General features: G+C 43.5%; 1 protein-coding gene across 1 annotated transcript in view; it reads right to left on the bottom strand.

Annotated features, from left to right (window-relative positions):
- Window positions 1-21,483, bottom strand: part of C13H10orf67 (chromosome 13 C10orf67 homolog) — a 101,309-nt gene extending 79,826 nt beyond the window's left edge. Inside the window, exons 1-4 of the mRNA XM_086334466.1 lie at window positions 21,321-21,483; window positions 7,032-7,152; window positions 3,700-3,843; window positions 188-262 (exon numbers count right to left, since the gene is read on the bottom strand). Of these exons, the coding sequence (XP_086190592.1) occupies window positions 188-262; window positions 3,700-3,843; window positions 7,032-7,152; window positions 21,321-21,418 (438 nt within the window). The 5' untranslated portion in view covers window positions 21,419-21,483. The remainder of the gene's footprint in view (window positions 1-187; window positions 263-3,699; window positions 3,844-7,031; window positions 7,153-21,320) is intronic.
- Between the last annotated feature and the right edge of the window lie 403 nt (window positions 21,484-21,886).

Below are 21,886 nucleotides of genomic sequence, written 5' to 3'. Positions count from 1 at the left end.
ACCATCAAGTGGTCAATTTAAAGTGAGCATGGACAGTCAAGGACCTGATCCCTTTTTGGTGACCTGAAGATCAAGGACTCAGATCTTGAAAGCTAAAAAATGCTGACTGGCAATCCATGATGAGCCCCATACTGGGCACTCCCAGGATACCAAGTTGCTCTCGCCCCTGACAGCCCTCAAAACTCACCTGGTACATTCCTTTGATAGTACCTATGGCATCGGCCAGCTGCTGATTGTAGCATTTTCGTAAGCTCTCTCCATTCTGCAAATGAAAAATAAATACAAAGAGTACCATGATGTATTCCCAAATATAATTATCAGACCTACAAGGGGAGGAGGGTGGGGGGGGGCTAAGTATCCACCATTCAAATCATCACGTTCTCTTGAAATTTCACTATATAATCATCTCCCTTAGGCTTCCACCTAAAACAACACATTTCATTTTCACTTACACTTAACCAAAGCAATAGAGAGTGTGTATGGATAAAATAAACACAGTGAATGTGACCATGTTCTCTCATCTTCATATCACAGATTTTTAGTGTCTTAGTTGTTGTAGTTGTTTAGTTGCTAAGTCCTTTCTGACTCCTTTGTGACCCCATGGACTGTAGCCTGCCAGGCTCCTCTGTCCATGGGATTCTCCAGGCAAGAAGACTGGAGTAGGTTACCATTTCCTACTCCAGGGGGATCTTTCTGACCCAGGCATGTAACCCACATCTTCCTGCATCACCTGAATTGGCAGGCAGATTCTTTACTACTGAGCCACCTGAGAAGCCGCCATATATACACTGCTAAGTCACTTCAGTCGAGTCGGACTCTGTGCGACCCCATAGACGGCAGCCCACCAGGCTCCCCCGTCCCTGGGATTCTCCAGGCAAGAACACTGGAGTGGGTTGCCATTTCCTTCTCCACATATATACACTACTCTGTATAAAATAGATCACTAATAAGAACCTACTGTATAGCACAGGCAGCTCTACTTAAAGTTTTGTGTTGACCTAAATGGGAAGGAAATCTGAAAAAGGGGATATATATGTGTGTGTGTGTGTGTGTGTGTCTGTATACACACATAACTGACTCAATTTGCTGCACAGCAGAAACTAACACAGCATTGTTAAGCAACTATACTCCAATAAAAATTTAATTAGAAAATAATTAAATAAAATAGTGAAGTATATTTGGAATCCATATCCTCTTTTGGTCCTGGTCCTTTTTCGATGAACCATGCTCATGAAAAGAAATCTAGGGCCACTAATCCTCAAACTAGAGTCATTTTCTGATTCAGTTCAGTTCAGTTCAGTTCAGTTGCTCAGTCATGTCCGACTCTTTGCAACCCCATGAATCACAGCACACCAAGCCTACCTGTCCATCATCAACTCCCGGAGTTCATTCAAACTCATGTGCATCAAGTCGGTGATGCCATCCAGCCATCTCATCCTTTGTCGTCCCCTTCTCCTCCTGCCCCTAATCCCTCCCAGCATCAGGGTCTTTTTCCAATGAGTCAACTCTTTGCGTGAGGTGGCCAAAGTATTAGAGTTTCAGCCTCAGCATCAGTCCTTCCAATGAACACCACGGACTGGTCTCCTTTAGGAGAGACTGGTTGGATCTCCTTGCAGTCCAAGGGACTCTCAAGAGTCTTCTCCAACACCACAGTTCAAAAGCACCAATTCTTTGGTGCTCAGCTTTCTTCACAGTCCAACTCTCACATCCATACATGACCACTGGAAAAACCATAGCCTTGACTAGATGGACCTTTGTTGGCAGTAATGTCTCTGCTTTTGAATATGTTATCTAGGTTGGTCATAAGTTTTCTTCCAAGGAGTAAGCGTCTTTTAATTTCATGGCTGCAGTCACCATCTGCAGTGATTTTGGAGCCTAAGAAAATAAAGTCTGACACTGTTTCCACTGTTTGCTCATCTATTTCCCATGAAGCGATGGGACCAGATGTCATGATCTTCGTTTTCTGAATGTTGAGCTTCAACTTTTTCACTCTCCACTTTCACTTTCATCAAGAGGCTTTTTAGGTCCTCTTCACTTTCTGCCATAAGGGTGGTGTCATCTCCACATCTGAGGTTATTGATATTTCTTCCGGCAATCTTGATTCCAGCTTGTGCTTCTTCCAGCCCAGCGTTTCTCATGATGTGCTCTGCATATAAGTTAAATAAACAGGGTGACAGTATACAGCCTTGACGTACTCCTTTTCCTATCTGGAACCAGTCTGTTGTTCCATGTCCAGTTCTAACTGTTGCTTCCTGACCTGCATATAGGTTTCTCAAGAGGCAGGTCAGGTGGTCTGGTATTCCCATCTCTTTCAGAATTTTCCACAGTTTATTGTGATCCACACAGTCAAAGGCTTTGGCATAGTCAATAAAGCAGAAATAGATTTTCTGATTAATCAAATTATTTAATCCTATCTGTTATGCATAAAATATACTCTTGATTCTGTTACCAATTTTGCTTCCAACATGGAGTGTAAACAATCAGTGGGCTTCAGAATCAGACAGAACTGGATTTCAATGTCACTGTGCAACTTACCATCTTTCTGATTTTAAGCAAGGACTTAACCTGCCTGACTTTAAGCAAGCTTAAATTTTAAGCAAGTTTCCTTATCTGTAAGGTAGGGATAACAGGATTTCCACTTGAGGATTGTTGGGAGACTTAAAGAGGAAATGCATTAAAAGTTACTCTGGAGACTTCCCCGGTGGTCCAGTGGTTAAGACTTCACCTTAAATATAAGGGGTATGGGTCTGATCCCTGGTCAGAGAGCTAAGATCCCATATGCCTTGGGGCCAACCCCCTCCCCGTCAAGAAACAAAAGCAATATTGCAACAAATTCAATAGAGACTTTTAAAAATGGTCCATATTAAAAAAATACTTAAAAAAAAATTGTGAGGCCAACAACACGTGGGTATTTTGTTTCACAGCAGAAAAGCAACACTAATGTCCATTTTTAATCACAGATAAATATGCTAACATGATCAAAGATTTTGGGGAATTCCTCAGAATAGCAGAGTTTTCATGTCTTTGGCTTCTACAGAGCCATTAAAGCACAAATAAGTTCATGTAAAATTTCAGTTAAAGGCTGGAACTCAAGCATGAAACTGTCTGACCTAGAACCTAAACCCCAGTGGTTTCTTAACCAGTGACACTGAGCAGGTGAATTAACCTTTCTGTGCCTTGGTTTCCTCAGCTGTATCTGTATAATACAGATCTCATCTGTATAATAATTGTATGTACTTCATCAGGTTAGTTGTGAGGCTTAAATGAGTTTGTACACAGACTACATACAAACGTTCCTGCACGTGGTAAAGTTGTAGGTGCCACACAGCTTTATGTAACTATCACGTGCTGCGCTTAGTCACTCAGTCATGTCCGACTCTTTGTGACCAGGTTGTAGCCCGCCAGGCTCCTCTGTCCATGGGGATTCTCCAGGCAAGAATACTGGAGTGAGTTGCCATTTCCCTCTCCAGGGGATCTTCCCAACCCAGGGATTAAACCCAGGTCTCCCACATTGCAGGCAGATTCTCAACCATCTGAGCCACTAGGGAAGCCCTGTAAGTATCATTAGAGATAACATATGCAAATTAAATTACCCTCATAAGTTGCCAAGCTAAAAACTGTAGTGCCTACACAACTAAACACAAAATTAATCCACAAAATTAATTACTTTTAAAACAGAGGAAATGAGAGAACTTCTACCTGTTGGTAATGTTTTTCAGCGGCCATGATCCTGTCATGTAGAGTAGTGAAGAGTCTGTAAGATTCCTCTTTAAGACGGTCCTCAAACTTCAGTTGCATCAATTGCTTGAGGAACCCAAAATCCACCTGTAGGGATTTAGTAATCTAAAAGTGGAAAAAACATCGGTCATTATAGAGCTTAAGGGCACTCTGTGTAAAGATTCCAACACCTGGCCTGGTTCTGGGCAGGTAACTTGGGCACCTGGTCAGGGGCCTGTCCTGAATCTAAGATTACATCTCCAGAGTCGTGTACATTGGGGAACTCCAGTTAATCTGCAGAACTAACAGATGCTGATGGAGGAAGGGAAAGGAGGCTTCCAGCAGTTTCCTCCCATAGTAGTATTAGTTGCTCAGTCACATCTGACTCTTTGCAACCCTATGGACTGTAACCTGCCAGGCTCCTCTGTCCATGGAATTCTCCAGGCAAGAATACTGGAGTGGGTTGCCATTCCCTCCTCCAGGGGAATCTTCCCGACCCAGGGATCGAAAGACCCAGGTCTCCTACATTGTAGGCAGATTCTTTACCATCTGAGCCACCAGGGAGAATAAGTTATCCCTTGGGACTTCCCTGGCAGTCCAGTGGTTAAGACTTCTCACTCACTCCCACTGCAGGAGCCACTGGTTCTATCCCTGGTCTGGGAAATAAGAACCCCCATGCCACAGAACACAGTAAAAAAAAAATGACAATACATTGGGAAGTGTGTGGGAAAAGAGACACCCTCCAAAGTGGGAGTGTAATTGGTATAATTTTTATGCAGGGCAATTTGGCAACATCCTCCAAAATGACTAATGCATGCATCCTCTGACTCAGACGTTTCACTTTTAAGAATTTACACCCTAGATTTACTGGCATGTGAGTATGTACAGAATTATTCATCTTGATAAGAGATCTGAAATGACCAAAATGTCCATCAGGAGGGGATAGCTAAATAAATGATGCCAGTTTGTGGTATGATGTACTTGTAAAATCGATGAAGAAGCTCTTTATGCACCAATGTATATAACTGATTACCAAGTTATGTTACTAAGTGAGAAAACAGAAGTGAAATACTATTTACAGTAGTATACCACCCTATGTCACTGTTTTGTTGGCTAGGACTTTTAATAATAAGTCTTAATATCTGATGTCTATGAAACATTCTGTTACTTTACAATCAAAAAAAGCACCAAGGCTTTGCTGTATAAAAGAAAGAAACACAACACTGTAAATCAACTACACTTCAATAAAAATTTTTTTTTTTTACTTATTTTATTTTTTAAAAAACTTATTTGGCTGCACTGGGTCTTTAGTTGCAGCACGTGGGATCTAGTTCCCTGATCAGGGATTGAACTTGGACCTTCGGCATTGGGAGCTTGGAGTCCCAGCCAGTGGACCACCACAGAAATACCACTTCAATAAAATTTTTAAAAATTAAAAAAAGCTTTTTTTTAAGTCCCAAAGGAAATATGATAGAATATTGAGATTTGGGGCTTCCCAGGTGGGATTATTGGTAAAGAACTGGCCTGCCAATGCAGGAGACATTAAGAAATGAGGGTTTGATCCCTGGGTCAGGAAGTTGCCTTGGAGGAGGGCATGGCAACCCGCTCTTGTATTCTTGTCTGGAGAAACCCATAAACAGAGGAGTCTGGCAAGCTACAGAGTTGCTCACACAGGGGATCGCACAGAGTGAGACGTGACTGAAGCGACTTAGCATGGACATATGCATCAAGATTTGACAACGGTGTATGGTGGTATAGGGGAGCAAAACTTGCCATCACAAACTGTTTCTTTGGCAAGAGTATTTATTTAGGCTGACTATTTTTAAGGACCGAAAGACTCAGGAAGAACCCATAAACTTTCCCTTAACTTCCTAAAAGATGGAGGACCTGCTTCAGGAAGGGAGTTAGCATCATAGATACCTGTATTATAACATGAACTAGGTATGCAGACAGAGGATGAGATGGTTGGATGGCATCACTGATTCAGTGGACATGAACTTGGGCAAACTCTGGGAGACAGTGAAGGACAGGGAAGCCTGGCGTGCTGCAGTCCATGGGGTCAAGAACAGCTGGACACAACTTGGAAACCGACAAACAACCGGTGTGTAGACAGATGGGAACCCAGCAAAGTGAGCTAAAGTTTCTGTGTCCCACTGTCTCTGCAGGCCCGGCAAATGTGAGTTGACAGACATTTGCTTTCCCATCTTCATGTGAATTGCCTTCCTCTCCCTGAAGTCCCATACCATTACCCTCAACGCCCTCTTCTGTCTTTACCTGAAGGTGAGACCTTTGGCTATTTAGACAACTTACTCAATTTTCCTCGGTCTCCCCCATGTATATGGTATTTAAGTTTTTGTTGGATTTTCTGTTAATCTGTCTCATGTCAACTCACTTTTTAGCTTAGCCAGAAGAATTTAGAGGGATAGAGGAAAATTTCTTCCTCCCTGACAATGGGTGACATAGTTATTTATTATATTATTCTCGACATTTTTCTATAGGCCAAAAATATTTTATAAAATTTTTAAAGTATCCTAAACAGAAAATGTTCACAGATGGCAAAAGAATTACAGAGAGAGTAAGAAAACATTTCCCCAAATAAGTTAACATAAGGACTTCCCTGGTGGCCCTGTGGTTAGGACTCTAGCTTCCACTGTCAGAATCCAGGCTTAGTTTCTCTCTGGTAGGGGAACTAAGATCCTGCAAGCCATGCAGTGCAGGGAGAAAAAAAAAGTTAACATACATGAAATAAATAGGATGCAAATAGAAGTAGTGTGTGTGTGCTAAGTTGCTTCAGTTGCGTCCGACTCTTTGCACCCCTATGGACTGTAGCCCGCCAGGCTCCTTTGTCCATGGGATTCTCCAGGGAAAAGTACCGGAGTGGGTTACCATTTCCTCCTCCAGGGGATCTTCTCAACCCAGGGATCGACCACACATATCTTATGTCTCCTGCGTAGGCAGGCAGGTTCTTTACCACTAGGGCCACCTGGGAAGCCCCAAATAGAAGTAGTGTGTATGCTGTATGCTCAGTCACTTCAGTTGTCTCCGACTCTTTGTGACCTGATGGACTGTAGCCTGCTAAGCTCCTCTGCCCATGGGATTCTTCAGACAAGAACACTGGAGTGGGTAGCCATGCCCTGAAGTAGTTGTTTATACTAATAATTAAAAACACACACACACACAACTGTTATCCACCTCAGTTTATAGAAGATGCTAATATTTTAAAAATGTTAATCATTTCACTTTTGTCAAGGAAAGAAACATGAAGGCAAATAATACAAATTATCTCAGGAGTTTCTAAATAAATTCAGATTTACCTGCACTAGATTTTGTGTAGCTAAGCTCAACTCTTTCAATGGCAGAATCTCACTGGAATCCGTTTGAGTAGCATGGTCTGTGCTGAAAAAGCCAACCTTCAAATCATCTGAAATGGTAAATCTGAAAAATAAAAGAGGGGGGGAGATTAAATGTGCTTTATATAATAGATATTACCTTAAAGATATATTTAGTGATATATATTTGGAGAAGGCAATGGCAACCCACTCCAGTACTCTTGCCTGGAAAATCCCAAGGGCGGAGGAACCTGGTAGGCTGCAGTCCATGGGGTCGCTAAGAGTCAGACATGACTGAGCAACTTCACTTTCACTTTTCACTTTCATGCATTGGGGAAGGAAATAGCAACCCACTCCAGTGTTCTTGCCTGGAGAATCCCAGGGACGGGGGAGCCTGGTGGGCTGCCGTCTCTGGGGTCGCACAGAGTCGGACATGACTGAAGCGACTTAGCAGCAGCAGCAGTGATATATATTTACACGTATTTTGTATAAATCATATATATTTTTTTAATTTTATTTTTAAACTTTACAAAATTGTATTAGTTTTGCCAAATATCGAAATGAATCATATTTTAAAGATTCAAAGGATTGGTGAAATGAGAAAACCACTTAATTATCTGCTCATGATTTTGGGTTTTCCCTAGGTCTCAGTTGGATTATCAGATTCTCTGAACTATTTCACATTGCTACACTGATCTGACTTCCATTTTCTGAGTCATGACCAATTTATGAGCCTCCTTTTAAAATCTCATCCACTGTTTTATGTATGCTGCTGCTTGAGGTCATTGTAAATCATGTGTGGGCATAACAAGCAAAATTCCTTTTAGGTAGAGGTTCTGAAAATGTGGTCTGAGAACTCCTGGAGTTTCCAGAACACTCAGGTAATCCACAGGTAAAAATTATTTTCATAATATTATTAAGATTGAATTTATCTTTTCTCCTATCATTCTCTCACAAGTGTTCAGTGGAGTTCCAGAGGCTATAGGTTATGTGCCTGGATGACAGATGAATGCAGAAGCAGAGAGGAGAATTCAGCTATTTTCCATTAAGCCAGGCATTGAAAAGATTTGCAAAAATGTAAATGATACTATTCTCATTACAGATTCTGTCTTGAAAAGAGTCCAATTTTCTTTAAAATATATTACTTATACAGAATAGGTTTATCATTATTTTAAATGTTTCTCCTTTAAAATTTCTAATATGGTAACTATGAATAAATAAAACATAAACTAAAGATCTTTGAGGGCCTCAATAATTTTTAAGACTGTAAAGGGATCCCGAAACCAAAAAAAAAAAATTGAGAACTACTTCTCAAGATAATCACACCACTCTATTGTATTTGGCTTTAAACTCAGTTCCCCCCGAAAAAATCAAAGTGGGAAGAAGTATTTTGTAAAATCCTCCTACAGACTTTTAACGATGGACATCTCAAACCGTAACAAGAAGGCCAAGTTTCTGGATGTCCTTTGTTTGTCAGTTTGACCAAACTTACCACAAGCAGTGGTTTCTAAAATGTCAGCTAAAAAAAGAGAGCCATGAAAGCCTAAGGAACATTCCCAGGCTTTTCAATGCAGCCTCTATAGAGAGAGTATCCATGTATCTACCCTCCCTTCTCTGCTGACCAGGTGGAGCAGATCGTGATGAGGGGTACCCCATGGCAATCTCCCTCTTTTTACTGCTGGCAGAGCCTCAGACTTATCTCCTACAGAACTCAGGGAAGGGTGAGAAAATTCCCAGTATCAAGGGCAACACTTGTGTGGTCTCAGCCCACCGCAGTGATCCCAATCTTCTGGGCAGGTTTTTTAGGAGTGGGAGTGGGACTCGGTTCTGAGGAGTGTGATAGGACAAAAGGCCTGTCAGGGGCATGTTAAGCTTTTTACACAGGAGCACCTGGGGATAGGTCCCTCTGTGACTCTGGACACTGCCACATGTAGAAATGAGGCCAGGAACTGGCACAGTTGTCTGATGACCACAAGGGGGTCAGCCAGAGGGCAAAGCCAGTGCATAGATGATGCACTTTTAAAAAGATGGACACAGGCACTTCCCTGGCAGTCCAGTGGTTAAAACCCCAGGCTTCCAATGCAAGGGAAGTAGCCTCCGTCTCTGGTTGGGAAACTAATATCCTGCATGCCTAGTGGTGTGACCAAAAACAAAACAAAGCAACATGTTGGGAGACTGGATAAATTGAACAAATATGTAAATGTACTGAAGATGACAGAAGTCAAGTTCTCCAGTCCCAGAAATGAAATTTACAAACATAAAAAAAGAAGTAGAATAGGATATACCCTGAGACAATGTAATGGAACTGGAAGTTTGGGTATGAAGGCATGGTTTTATAATTATGTACATAGATAGTGATAGGTACAAATATGTGCATACGTATGTGTGTACATACTTATGGACATTTGTTTCTAGTTCTGTCCAGCGTGAGAACCTAGAAGCGATGACACCCCAGTAGCAATGAACACACCAAAAACACAGATGTTGATTTTTTAAATAGCATTCTGCATTAAAAGGAACCAGGGCTTCTTGGGAAAATGGCTGGTTTCAAAGGTGGGAGAACAAAAACATAAAACGAGCCTGGAACATCTTGTTTTTCCAAAAAGTTGGGAAAGAGTGAAAAAAAAAATGATAGAGACAGAAACTAGACTGAAGAGATTCCCACTGGTCATATCTGGGACAATTTGAGCATCAAAATAAATGATGAAAGTATCAGATTACAGCCTATTGAATAAAACAGGAATCTAGCAGTCCAAATGAGAATGAGACGCTCTAGTAAACACAGAAGAGAATGGTGAAAATAGAGAATCACCAGTGGGCAGCCACTACAGAGGTGATGGATTAGGGTGGGAGTTATCAATAGCAGCTGGGGTTAAGCTTAGCTAAAAGGCTACAGCTCGTCAGTGGAAGTTTGATTAGGAAAAGGAAATTTTGTTGACAAATTGAACAACACTACTATATAATTCAGCAGTCTCACTTCTGAGTATATATCCAGAGGAAGCAAAATCACTGTCCCAAGGAGCTACCTGCACGCTCATGTTCACTGCGACGTTATTCACAATAGCCAGGGGTCCACTGACGGATGAAGGAATAAGGAAAACGTAGCGGACTTCCCTGGTAGTCCAGTGGACAAGACTCCATGCTCCCAATGCAGGGGGCCAGGGTCCAGTCCCTGGTCAGGGAACTAGATCCCACATGCCACAACTGAAAGATCTCACATGCCTCAACTGCAGATCCCTCAGGCCTCAGTGAAGATCGAAGATCCCTCGAGCCTCAGCTAAGTCCTGGTGCAACCAAATAGACAGACAAATAAAAAATAAACATCAAAAAATAGAAAATGTAGTGTGTGCATATGTGTGTACAATGAAAAGTCATGAAAAAAGAAAATGAGTTCCTGTTATTTTCAATAACACAGATGAACCTTGAGGCCGTTACATAAGTGAAATAAGGCAGACTGAGAAAGACAACTGTTTGATTGCACTCATATGTGGAATCTAAAAAAGTCAAACTCATAGAAACAGAGAGTACAGAGACCGTTGCCACAGGCTGAGGGTAAAGGAAATGGGGGGATACTAGTCAAAGGGTAAAAACTTTCAGTTATAAGATGAATAAGTACTGGGATATAATGTACAACATGACGATTACAGTTAATAATACTGTATTGTACACTTGAAAGTTGCTAAGAGAGTCAATTTGAAATGTTTTCATACACACAAATGTAACTATGAGAGATGATGAATGTGTCAACTAACCTTATTGTGATCGTTATTTACAATATAAAAATGTGCCAAATCTTCACATTGTACACCTCAAACTTACAGTGTTCTGCGTCAGTTATATCTCAATAAAGTTGGAGGCAGAGGAGGAAGAGGAAATTTTGTAATACTTAGGCCCTACAGGTGGTGCTAATGGTAAAGAGCCTGCCTGCCAATGTTGGAGATGTAAGAGACATGGGTTTGATCTCTGGGTCCGGAAGATCCCCTGGAAGAGGGCACGGCAGCCCACTCCAGTACTCTTGCCTGGAGAATGCCATGGACAGAGGAGTGTGGCGGGCTACAGTCCACAGGGTCGCTAAGAGTCTGACACAACTGAAGCAACTTACTATACACGCTCACACTCCCTACACACAAAATAGTAATTTATTACAAAGGGAAGCATGGTGGATTTATGGCAGATCTGGGAGACACCAACCCAGCAAGGTCAAGGTTAAAGCACCAATGAGGGAATAGACTGAATGACACGCACTGGCTCAACTGATGCCCTGAGAATACGCAGCTTCATTTCTGTGGCATTCCTGCCAAGAACGCATGGCCTGAGTCTGGTTACAAGGAAACAGAAGACGGACCCAGGTAGCGTTGGTCATGCTACAGAAGGTCTGTACTTTTTAAAAAAAGTGTCAAGGACATGAACAGTGGGGAGAGGCTGAGGAACTCTTCCTGCTGGACGAGTCTGAGGCGACTGGATAGCTAAAGACAACACACACTGCTAGATAGGATCCTGGACCAGAAAGGAAAAAAAAAGTAATTGCTGGTACTCTTGGCCCAGCTTGAAAGGAGGCTTCGATAGGGCTGTGCAGTGTGGATCTGCTGATTTGAGAGTGTGTGCTGGTCATGCAGGAAGAAGTATCCATTTTAGGAAAAACACACTTGAATGCTTAGGAAATTCACACTTAATGGGAAACATGTCTGTAACACGCTCTCAGAAGGTTCTAAAAAGACTGATGATAATGAATGTCTGGGTGAGTGTGAGAGTGTGTGTGTGTGTGTGTGTGTGTGTGTGTGTGTGTGTACAGAGGCAGGGGGTGAGGAGGAAGAAGAGAGAAAACACATGGGAAAATGTTGGGAACTGAATCTAGGTGAGGAGTTCTTAGTTCTGTTCTGACAACTTTTCTGTATATTTGAAATTATTTAAAGTAAACTATTTTTTAAAAGTCAGACACCACCTTCAAGCAAGCTCAGATTCTGCCAATTTCACTCGGTAAGAACCGTCAGTATTTTAGGCATAAATCTCTAGAAACTCTTATCAATGGAGCAGGCATGAGCTTAAATCTGCATCACAACCATCCCCCTGTTTACTGTGCTTTTTCTGGAACTTTCCATAACTGGCTCCCAACATCTGTTTTTGTCTTTAGGTAGAGATTCTATTTAAGGTAGTGGTTTGAACCATTTCAAGGAGTTACTCTGTTTTCCTGGGTATCTCCCTTGTATACAGGAGGAATAGATGTTATTAAACTTCTTTTTCTTTTTTCTCCAGTTAATCTGTCTTTTATTATGGGGGGAGGGGGGCTCAGCCAAGAATGCAGAAATGGTAGGAGAGATATTCTTCTTCTCCTCCACTCAGCACATGGGACCGTCTTTCCCACAGCCGTAGGTCCAAGAAGCTTGGTAAAAATGCAAGAGGCGCCTCTCACTATTACACCTAATAACCCACCCCTGAAATCATTGCTTCCTTTCCCAGAAACTTTATGACCTACTGGCTTGGAGGTCTTAGTTCCCAAAGGGAGATTGCTTCTACTGGGAAGCACAACCATGGTTCTACTGAATTAGACGAGAGTGAATTGAACTGGCACCTGGCCACTGTGTAATCCCTACGCCACTAAACCAAAGACAGAGAAAGGGGGCACAGTACTGGTTGAGGTGATTAATTCTGATCATCAAGAAAGCAGGTTGTTGGTACACAGTGGAGTCTAGGACTACGTCTGGAACTCAGGAGATTCTCTGGAGTGACTCTGAGCATTTCCACATTCAATAGTAAAGATTAATGTAAAAATACAACCAACTCCCCCGAAAAGGCAGGGCTTTTGAGGGCTCAGAACCTTCAGGAATGACTATTTGAATTTCCCAGCTACATAAAGAACCTTGGCCTGCCTGTATCTTTCACCAAGTTCACCATGGCCACTCAACAAGTCATGCCCATGGACCAGCTCTGGCCGGCACCCTCTGGCAAGTGTCTCTACCACCAGCCACATCCTCTCCCAAGAGGTCTTAATCTCAGCGTTTGGTGGGAGTGGGGGACCTTTTAAATTCTTAGTTCTGTCCACATTTACTCTTCTTCTGCCCTCGGGGTCACAGCTACATTTGCTATTGTAATGCTGCTTAGAGGTTTTTTTAAACTGAACTAAAAATCCTTGTTAATATTTAATAAGAAACAAGAAATAGGACTTCCCTGGTGGCACAGTGGATATCTGTCTGCCAATGCAGGGGACATGAGTTCGATCCCTGGTCCGAGAAGATTCCACATGTGGCAGAGTGACTAAGCTCCTGTGCCACGACTGCTGAGCCTGTGCTTTAGAGTCCAGGAGCCACAGCTACTGGGCCTGTGTGCCTAGACCCCGGGCTCCACAAGAGAAGCCATTGCGATGAAAGGCCGATGGATCTCAAAGAATAGCCCCCGCCGACCACAACTAGAGAAAGCAGTGCAAAGCACCCAAGACCCAGCACAGCCAAAAACAAATAAATAACAACATTAAAGAAACAAGAAATATTTGTTCCTTGTTCAAACACTGGTGAGGTTTCTATCTCCTGTTTGAACCCGGAGTGCTGCATCAATAAGATAAATACAAACATGACCTAAACTTAAAACTGTTTTCTTTCTGCAATGCCTCCCACTTAACAGACCTCCATGATTCATCGTTCCAGCTGAGAAATGCAATTCCTCCCCTTCCCTAGCACCAAGCAGCTCCTATTTATTATTCAGCTTCATCTTTCAATAAGCTTGACCATGTATGGTCTTTCCTTCCTTCCCATTTTAAGCTAAAGATCTAGGGTGGATGGTAAGTTATGAATGTGAGCAGGTTTTATGATAAATATACAATGTTACATGTCAGTTATATCTCAAAGCTGGGAAAAGAAGAGAAGTGCAAAAAAAAATCACCCCCAATACACGTATCTTTAGGATATGATTTAGAAACTTAGAATAATGTTTTCAGTTATTCCCTCTGGTGCCATAATATTACAGTAATACAGTCTGATATTTTAAAACCAGTTTGAAGAATTTGATAGATACCTCCTCCACGTGGTAAAAATAAAATTAGTGCCTATTTATTGTGTGAAACAGAAAACCATAGGCTCAAAATGGCATTACTTATTCTAAAGCACATGATACCAAATCCAGAATTAATACCTGACTTAATTTGGGTTTCAACCTTCCCCAGAAATGTTAACCTTAATTAGCCAGCACCAAGAAGATAATCTGGAGAAGGCAATGGCACCCCACTCCAGTACTCTTGCCGGGAAAATCCCATGGATGGAGGAGCCTGGTAGGCTGCAGTCCATGGGGTCACAAGGAGTCAAACACGACTGAGCGACTTCACTTTCACTTTTCACTTTCATGCATTGGAGAAGGAAATGGCAACCCACTCCAGTGTTCTTGCCTGGAGAATCCCAGGGACGGGGGAGCCTGTTGGGCTGCCGTCTATGGGGTCGCACAGAGTCGGACACGACTGAAGCGACTTAGCAGCAGCAGCAGCAGCAGCAAGAAGATAATCCGTCGTGCAGGCCCTCTCCACTCTGTACCCAGAGGAAGAAGAGGCAATCTGCATAAAACCCCTGCCTTGCCCTTTCCCCTGCAAGGATAAGTCCTGGCCTAAAAACAATGCTTTTTTTTCTTCCTGCCTTTTTTCCTTTATGCTAACATCTCCTTTGTCCCACCCTTTCCCTTATAAAAACCTCCCATTTTGTACAGCCCCCTTGGAGCACCCTTATAATTGCTGGACAGGATGCTGTCCAATTCATGAATCACCTAACAAAGCCAATCAGATCTTCAAATCTACTCAGTTGAATTTTGTTTTTTAACAACTGAATGCTTAACTTGTCCCCTGTGCTTAGTCAAGGCATCTGTCTTAACACACACAATCTTTTCTCAGGTTATCTACCTTTCTTTGTTTTGAGGATATGGAAGCTGAGGCTCAAAGATTGTAAGTAATTCATCTAAAAATCACAAGCCTGTAAATTCCCTGGCGGTTCAGGGGTTAGGACTCTACATTCTCATGGCCAAGGGCACTGGTTCGATCCCTGGTTGGGCAACCAAGGTATCACAAGCTACACAGTGCAGCCAAAATGAAAAAATCATAAGCCTGAAGTGAGAGTCTTATCCTCCATCCCTTGTGAGAACAGGTCTATGGTCTACTATCCCTAACTGGTCCTAACCTTCTGAATGACTGATTCAGAAAGTTCTGACTCATTCAGAATCCAAGTGAAACATGAAAGTTCATTCTTCAGCTTCCCCTTAAATTCCAAATGTCTCTAATTTTAGATGACAACCCCTCTGCCTAGAATGGAAACCCACATCACAACAAACTAGCTAAGTGGTTCCTACACAGTCCTTATTTATAGCCTCAGCAATTTGATTTCTGAATAATAGCTTGGTTGTTATGCATAAAATACAGTCTCACAAAAATAGCAATTACAGGTTCTTTTTTTAAATAAATGAGATACAAAATTAACATATTAACTTATTACAGAAAACAGATCCATGAATATTTATTAACAGAAGGCAGTGACACTTCTCACTAAATCCTAGAATAGTCTATCTTAACAAATGCTCATTAATGAATTAGTCAAAGACAGTGGCATTAAGTGCACTAAATTTTCACAATGGTGTATTGCTCAGTTTAAATTTTTTATTTATTTTCAGCCATACTATTAGGTATGTAGGATTTTGGTTCCTCCATCAGGGATCGAACCCGCACCCACTGCACTGGAAGCTCAGTCTTAACCACAGGACCATTAGGGACCTCCCTGCTCAATTTCAAACAAGGAAAAAAAAAACAAAACAAAACCAAAGCACTCTTGCTTCCACTTTTTTCCTCTTGAAAGAAGGAAAGTTTGAGGTGTCCCAAGGTTCACAAGTTTGAGGTGTCCCAAGGTTCACACACTTCTTTTCAGTCATTTCCTGGGTGATCTCACCAAGTCTCCCATTTGTAGATGCATCTGTGTGCCAATTACTCCCACACTGGTATATCCAACCTGGCTGGACCTCTCTTCCCTAAATATGGTGCTTTAGCATAAGGATGGTTTTGAGTCAATTGTTTTGAGAAACTGCAGACACAGGAGAAACCCTGGAAGCAGAGTAGAAGTTATCTGTTTGTAAGAGAAATTTACATTTATAAAGGAAATCTCCACTTATAAGTGTCTTCCTCTCCTACCAGGAAGATGACTCTAATTCACAAGAGAATCTTACTAATGGAGAAGGCACCCATTCAGATCTGCATAACAAACCTTACCCTTGTTTACTGCTCTTCTTGGTAACCCCCCATAACTGTCTTCCCTCCACTCAACATCTTTTGTCTTTAGCGAAGATGGTATTCAAGGTGGTGGTTTGGGCCATCTTAGAATTTTAGTCATTTTTCCTAGGTAACTCCTACGTACACATGAGATATGCATGTTAATAAACTTTTTAAGTGTCTTAGCCAAGAATTGAGAAGAATACAGGGTAAATTATTGTTATTGCCCTAAAGACTCATACAACCAAAGAGCCTAGATGGATGACTAAGAGTTACTTCCAAGATATTATGTCCAAAAGTAAGCTTCTGAGGGACTTCCCTTGTGGTTCAATGGTTAAGATTCTGAGCTCCCAATGCAGGGGGCACAGGTTCGAGCCCTGGTCAGGGAAATAGATCCTGCATGCCACAACTAAGCCCTGGTGCAGCCAAATTAGGAAAAAAAAAAAGTAAGCTTATGATATTCCCCACAAAGCTATTCGTCTCAATCTTCTTCATCCCAGCTCATGGCATTTCCATCCTTCCGGTTAGTAGTTCAAAAAAATCAGAATCTTACGCGCTCTGTGTCTATCAGTTCTACTTTCAGCATAAATCTAGAATCTGACTAGTCTCACGACCTCCAACCACTGCTACCATCACAGTCATTTTCCACGAGGCTTATTGTCGTAGTCCCCTAACTGGTTTCCCTCTTTCTGCCCGTCCTCACTCAGTTGTGTCTGACTCGGCCACCCCATGGGCTGCAGCACACCCATCCCAGAGCTTGCTCAAACTCATGTCCATCAAGTCGGTAATGCCATTTAACCATCTCATCCTCTGTGTCCCCTTCTCCTCCCACCTTCTATCTTTCCCAGCATCAGGGTCTTTTCCAATGAGTCAGTTCTTTGCATCAGGTGGCCAAAGTACTGGAGTTTCAGCTTCAGCATCAGTCCTTCCAATGAATATTCAGGACTGATTGCCTTTAGGATGGACTGGTTGGATCTCCTTGCAGTCCAAGGGACTCTCAAGAGTCTTCTTCAACACCACAGTTCAAAAGCATCAATTTGATGCTCAGCTTTCTTTATAATCCAACTCTCACATCCATACATGACTACTGGAAAAACCATAGCTTTGACTAGATGGACCTTTGTTGGCAAAGTAATGTCTCTGCTTTTTAATATGCTGTCTAGGTTGGTCATAGCTTTTCTTCCAAGAAGCAAGCATCTTTAAATCTCATGGCTGCAGTCACCATCTGCAGTGATTTTGGAACCCAAGAAAATAAAGTCTCTCACTGTTTCCATTGTTTCCCCTCATTAGAGTCTAATATCAAAACAATAGCCAGAATAATTTGGTTGACAGATAAACCAGATAATGTGATTCCTCTGCTCCATTCCCCTCATATCTTCCCATCTTTGCAGTGTGTTTTATAATTTTATAGATATAGATATGTGCACGCTCAGTTGCTCAGTCGTGTCTGACTCTTCGCAACTCCATGGACTGTAGCCTACCAGGCTCCTCTGTCCATGGAATTTTCCGGGCAAGAATACTGGAGTGGGTTGGCATTTCTTACTCCAGGGAATCTTCCTGACTCATTGGATTCTTTACCAACTGCACCTCCTGGGAAGCCCTATATGTATATATATACAATATACATATATTGGTCTTCATCCATGCTTCTTGCCTCACAGCAGCCCAAACCCTTGGAATTTCCTAAGCGACAAGCACAATGAGAGAATCTTTTATTGTAATGTTTGGTCTGCTGTCCTCATTTTCTGAAATAGGGGAAAAGGTGAACTGGGTGTCCTTGGCTATTCAAGAGAAGCCCCTTTCAACCACACCCGCTTTTATGTTAATGAAGTGACTTTTGAAAAGCCCCTGAGGATGGAGGTGGTTGCCAGGGGAACCAACCAGAAGGAGAGGGATAGAACTTCCAATCCCACCTCCCCCAACCTCACTGCCAGAGAGGGCTGGAGGTTGAATCAATCACAAAAAGTCAATGATTCGGTCAATTGTGCCCGTGTAATGAAGAGTTTATAAAAATCCCTGAATTATAGGGTTTAGAGAACTTCCAGGTTGGTAAACAAGAATGAATTCATGGGGTGTACCCCAAACTCCACAGGGACAGAATCCCCTGTGCCCCAGACCCTTCTAGACCTCACCCTATGTATCTCTTCCTCTGGCTGTTCATTCATGTCCTTTAATAGTCTTTGTAATAAACCAGTAGGCAAGTAAGTAAACTGGTTTCTTGAGTTCTATGAGCCACTGTAGCAAATTAACTGAACTCCAGGAACCTCTGAGCTAGCCCTGCTTGTCAAAAGCACAGGTGACAACCTGGACTTGCAATTAGCCTCTCAAGGAGGACAGGGACAGTCTTGTGGGGCTGAGCCCTTAACCTGTGAATGTGACACTCTCTCCAGGTAAACTGCAGGACACAAGAACAGACCAGGATTACCAGTGGGGAGAGGGAAAGAGGGAGGGGCAAGATAGGGGTAGGGGATTAAGCAGTGTACTACAAACTATCCGGTCCCATCACTTCATGGCAAATAGACAGGGAAACAATGGAAACAGTGAGAGATTTTCTTTTTGGGGGGCTCCAAAATCACTGCAGATGGTGACTGCAGCCATGAAACTAAAAGACACTTGCTCCTTGGAAGAAAAGCTCTGACCAACCTAGACAGCATATTAAAAAGCAAAGACATTACTTTACCACCAAAGATCCCTCTAGTCAAAGCTATGGTTTTTCCAGTAGTCATGTATGGATGTGAGAGTTGGATTATAAAGAAAGCTGAGAATTGAAGAATTCATGCTTTTGAACTGTGGTGTTGGAGAAGACTCTTGAGAGTCCCTTTGACTGCAAGGAGATCCAACCAGTCCATCCTAAAGGAGATCAGTCCTGGGTGTTCATTGGAAGGACTGATGTTGAAGCTGAAACTCTAATACTTTGGCCACCTGACGCAAAGAACCGACTCATTGGAAAAGACCCTGACGCTGGGAAAGACTGAAGGTGGGAAGAGAAAGGGACGACAGAGGATAAGATGGTTAGATGGCATCACCAACTCGATGGACATGAATTTGAGCAAGCTTTGGGAGTTGGTGATGGACAGGGAAGCCTGGTGTGCTGCAATCCATGGGATCACAAAGAGTTGGATACAACTGAGCGACTGGACTGAACTGATGTAAGCTACAAGGATATACTGTACAACATGGGGAATACAGCCAACATTTTATAATAACTATAAATGGTGTATAACCTTTAAAAATTAGGAGTAACTCTATTGTTCACCTGTGACTTATAATACATAATATTGTACAGCAACCATATTTTAAGTAAAATACATAAATAAGCAAACCACAAGACACACCCAATCACTGTCCGCTGAGAATTAGAGAATTGCTTGGGGGTGTTGGAACAACCACATCTGACCACCTCATTCAAGGTCAGTGCTGCAGTCCTTACAGTGATCTGGGTTCCACACCATGAGCACCATCCACCTCTGAGCTCTCCTCCATCACTCTTCTCCAGCCACACCAGCCTCATTGCTGGTCCCGTGACACCTATGCCCACTCTCCTTTACTTCTTGTCCTCTGCCTGGAACACTTGCTCCCTGATAGAGCAGAAAGGTCCCCCTCTCAAGTCTGCAGTTCTTCTTCCCAAAGTCATTTCCAAGAAGTCTTCCTTGAACACAGAATCTAAAATTATAGCCCTGTAAGACTTACCTGGTGGTCCAGAGGTTAAGACTCAGCACTTCCAATGCAGGAGGCTGGGTTCCATCCTTGGTAGATCCCCACACTCCACATGGTATGACCAAAAAAATAAAATTACAACCCTCTTCTCCACTCCACACGTTATTTCTTCTGCTCTGTTTCCTCCTTAGCACTCACCACCACTTAACTGACTTTATTACTGAGTCGGCTTATTTATCGCTGGTTTCCTGCCTAGGATGTAAACTTCAGAAAGGACAGGCTTCTGTCGGTTTGTTGACTGGTGCCTCCCCAGTGCCTGATTCTCTCCTCACCCCAAGACTGCAGCTTCTCTCACGCACACCAGATACCAGAGCACCAACAGCTGGCCTGGGTCCTGCCGATGAAGAGAAACTCACAGGGGCAGCCACAGCTCCTTTATTCAGACAACAAGCACTGACTGAGCCCCAGGCACTGTCAGTTTGGCTGCTGAGCACAGCCAGTGCATTTTGCTGGAGAAGCTCACCACCAGGAACACCAAGGAATCCACGGTAGGAAGTCATCTCTCTTAGTCAACAACTAGAGCAGTTCAACACCGTGCCCACCATCCGCTACCGCCAATATGTGCTTTCACACCACCAATCAACCGGGTTCTGAGTGCATCCCCATCTCTTTTCACAAAGGCACTCACTTAACACAGTTCAGCGGGGGCAGCTGGGCTGGCAGCGCCATCTCACTGCGTCAGTCCCCACCACGGGGCTCTGCGCCCTTCATCCTACCCTAGAGAGACGCCAGTTGCAGGGCTGGTGTCTCAGCCAGCCCACCTGGCACCACGAGGGTCCCTGTCTTAGGGCACCTAGAGCAGTTAACCTAGTGAGGGCCATTTACGGGATTTCAAAAGGTTTTTAGAAAGAAAAATACCTCCCTCCCAGTTCCCCCACCCCAAGCATCAGGTCTACATTATCCAAATAAAACTGGGACAGAGGAGGGCAAAGGATTATAAGATGAAAAAACTGTCCAAAAGGGTCAAAAACAAGATAATTATATTGGCAAACACTTGCACGATACTATGTACCCTATTTGTATGTCGATCTTCCAGATTGACTCATTGAATGTTCGCTATGAACTATGAAGGAGGCGCTGTGCACCACCATCTTGGCTGTTTTCCTGAAAAGATAAGGCGGCACAGAGAAGTTGACTAACTCGCCCAAGTCTTGGGCCCTTGGAGTGTCAGGAGGATTTGAACCCAGGCAGTCTGGCCCTAGAGTCCGTGCTTGGTACACGGTAGTATATTTAGATATCAAAACAGCTGCCTGGGGGCTTGGAGCTAGAGAACCCGGGAGCGGTGGAGCGCCGGCAGGGGCACGGGCCCGGGCGCTGCAGGTCGCGCCGGTCACCTGGGACTGAGCCGAAATTGTTCAAGAGTGGACTCGAGATTCCTGATAATCCTCCAGCACTCCTCGGTCTCGGGCGCCGAGTCGCCACAGACCTCCATGGGAGACGCGGAGGTGGCCGCTAGGCCATGCGCCGCCCGCGGAGTCCAGAACCCGGCGTCCGTTGCCATGGCGACTCCCGGGCAACCGGCCTTGCGCCAGAATCCCGGGGCGCTGGCGCGGCTGGAAGCCTGGGGTCTGCCGGGCCGGCAGTCGCCCGACTGTCGTTTCCACTGCCCACCTGGTTCAGGACTTCCTGTCCTGGACGTGTATGGACCAGGCCGCCGCTGACGTGTCCCCAGGAAAGCTGGACTCCTGAAGATAACACGGCGGCAGCCCACCACGCTCCGAACCCTCTGTGCCTTCTCCTGTGCGAAAGCTCAGAGCTCAGCCTCCTGCAAGGCCCATGCACTAAGGGGCGTGGATTCCTGAGCTGTGTTTCTGCGTCAACAACCCTCTGCAGGCTACTTTCAACGGTGCTCCACAGTCTTCGTTTTAGTGACCTTCCGCCCAATGCTAAAGGTCAAACC

The sequence above is a fragment of the Bos grunniens genome, chromosome 13, assembly GCF_055505025.1.
Source record: "Bos grunniens cultivar Pamir isolate PY7600 chromosome 13, Bosgru_T2T1.0, whole genome shotgun sequence".
NCBI classification, from domain to species: domain Eukaryota; kingdom Metazoa; phylum Chordata; class Mammalia; order Artiodactyla; family Bovidae; genus Bos; species Bos grunniens.
Note: the sequence above shows the minus strand (reverse complement) of the source record. Positions and strands in the feature narration are given on the sequence as shown.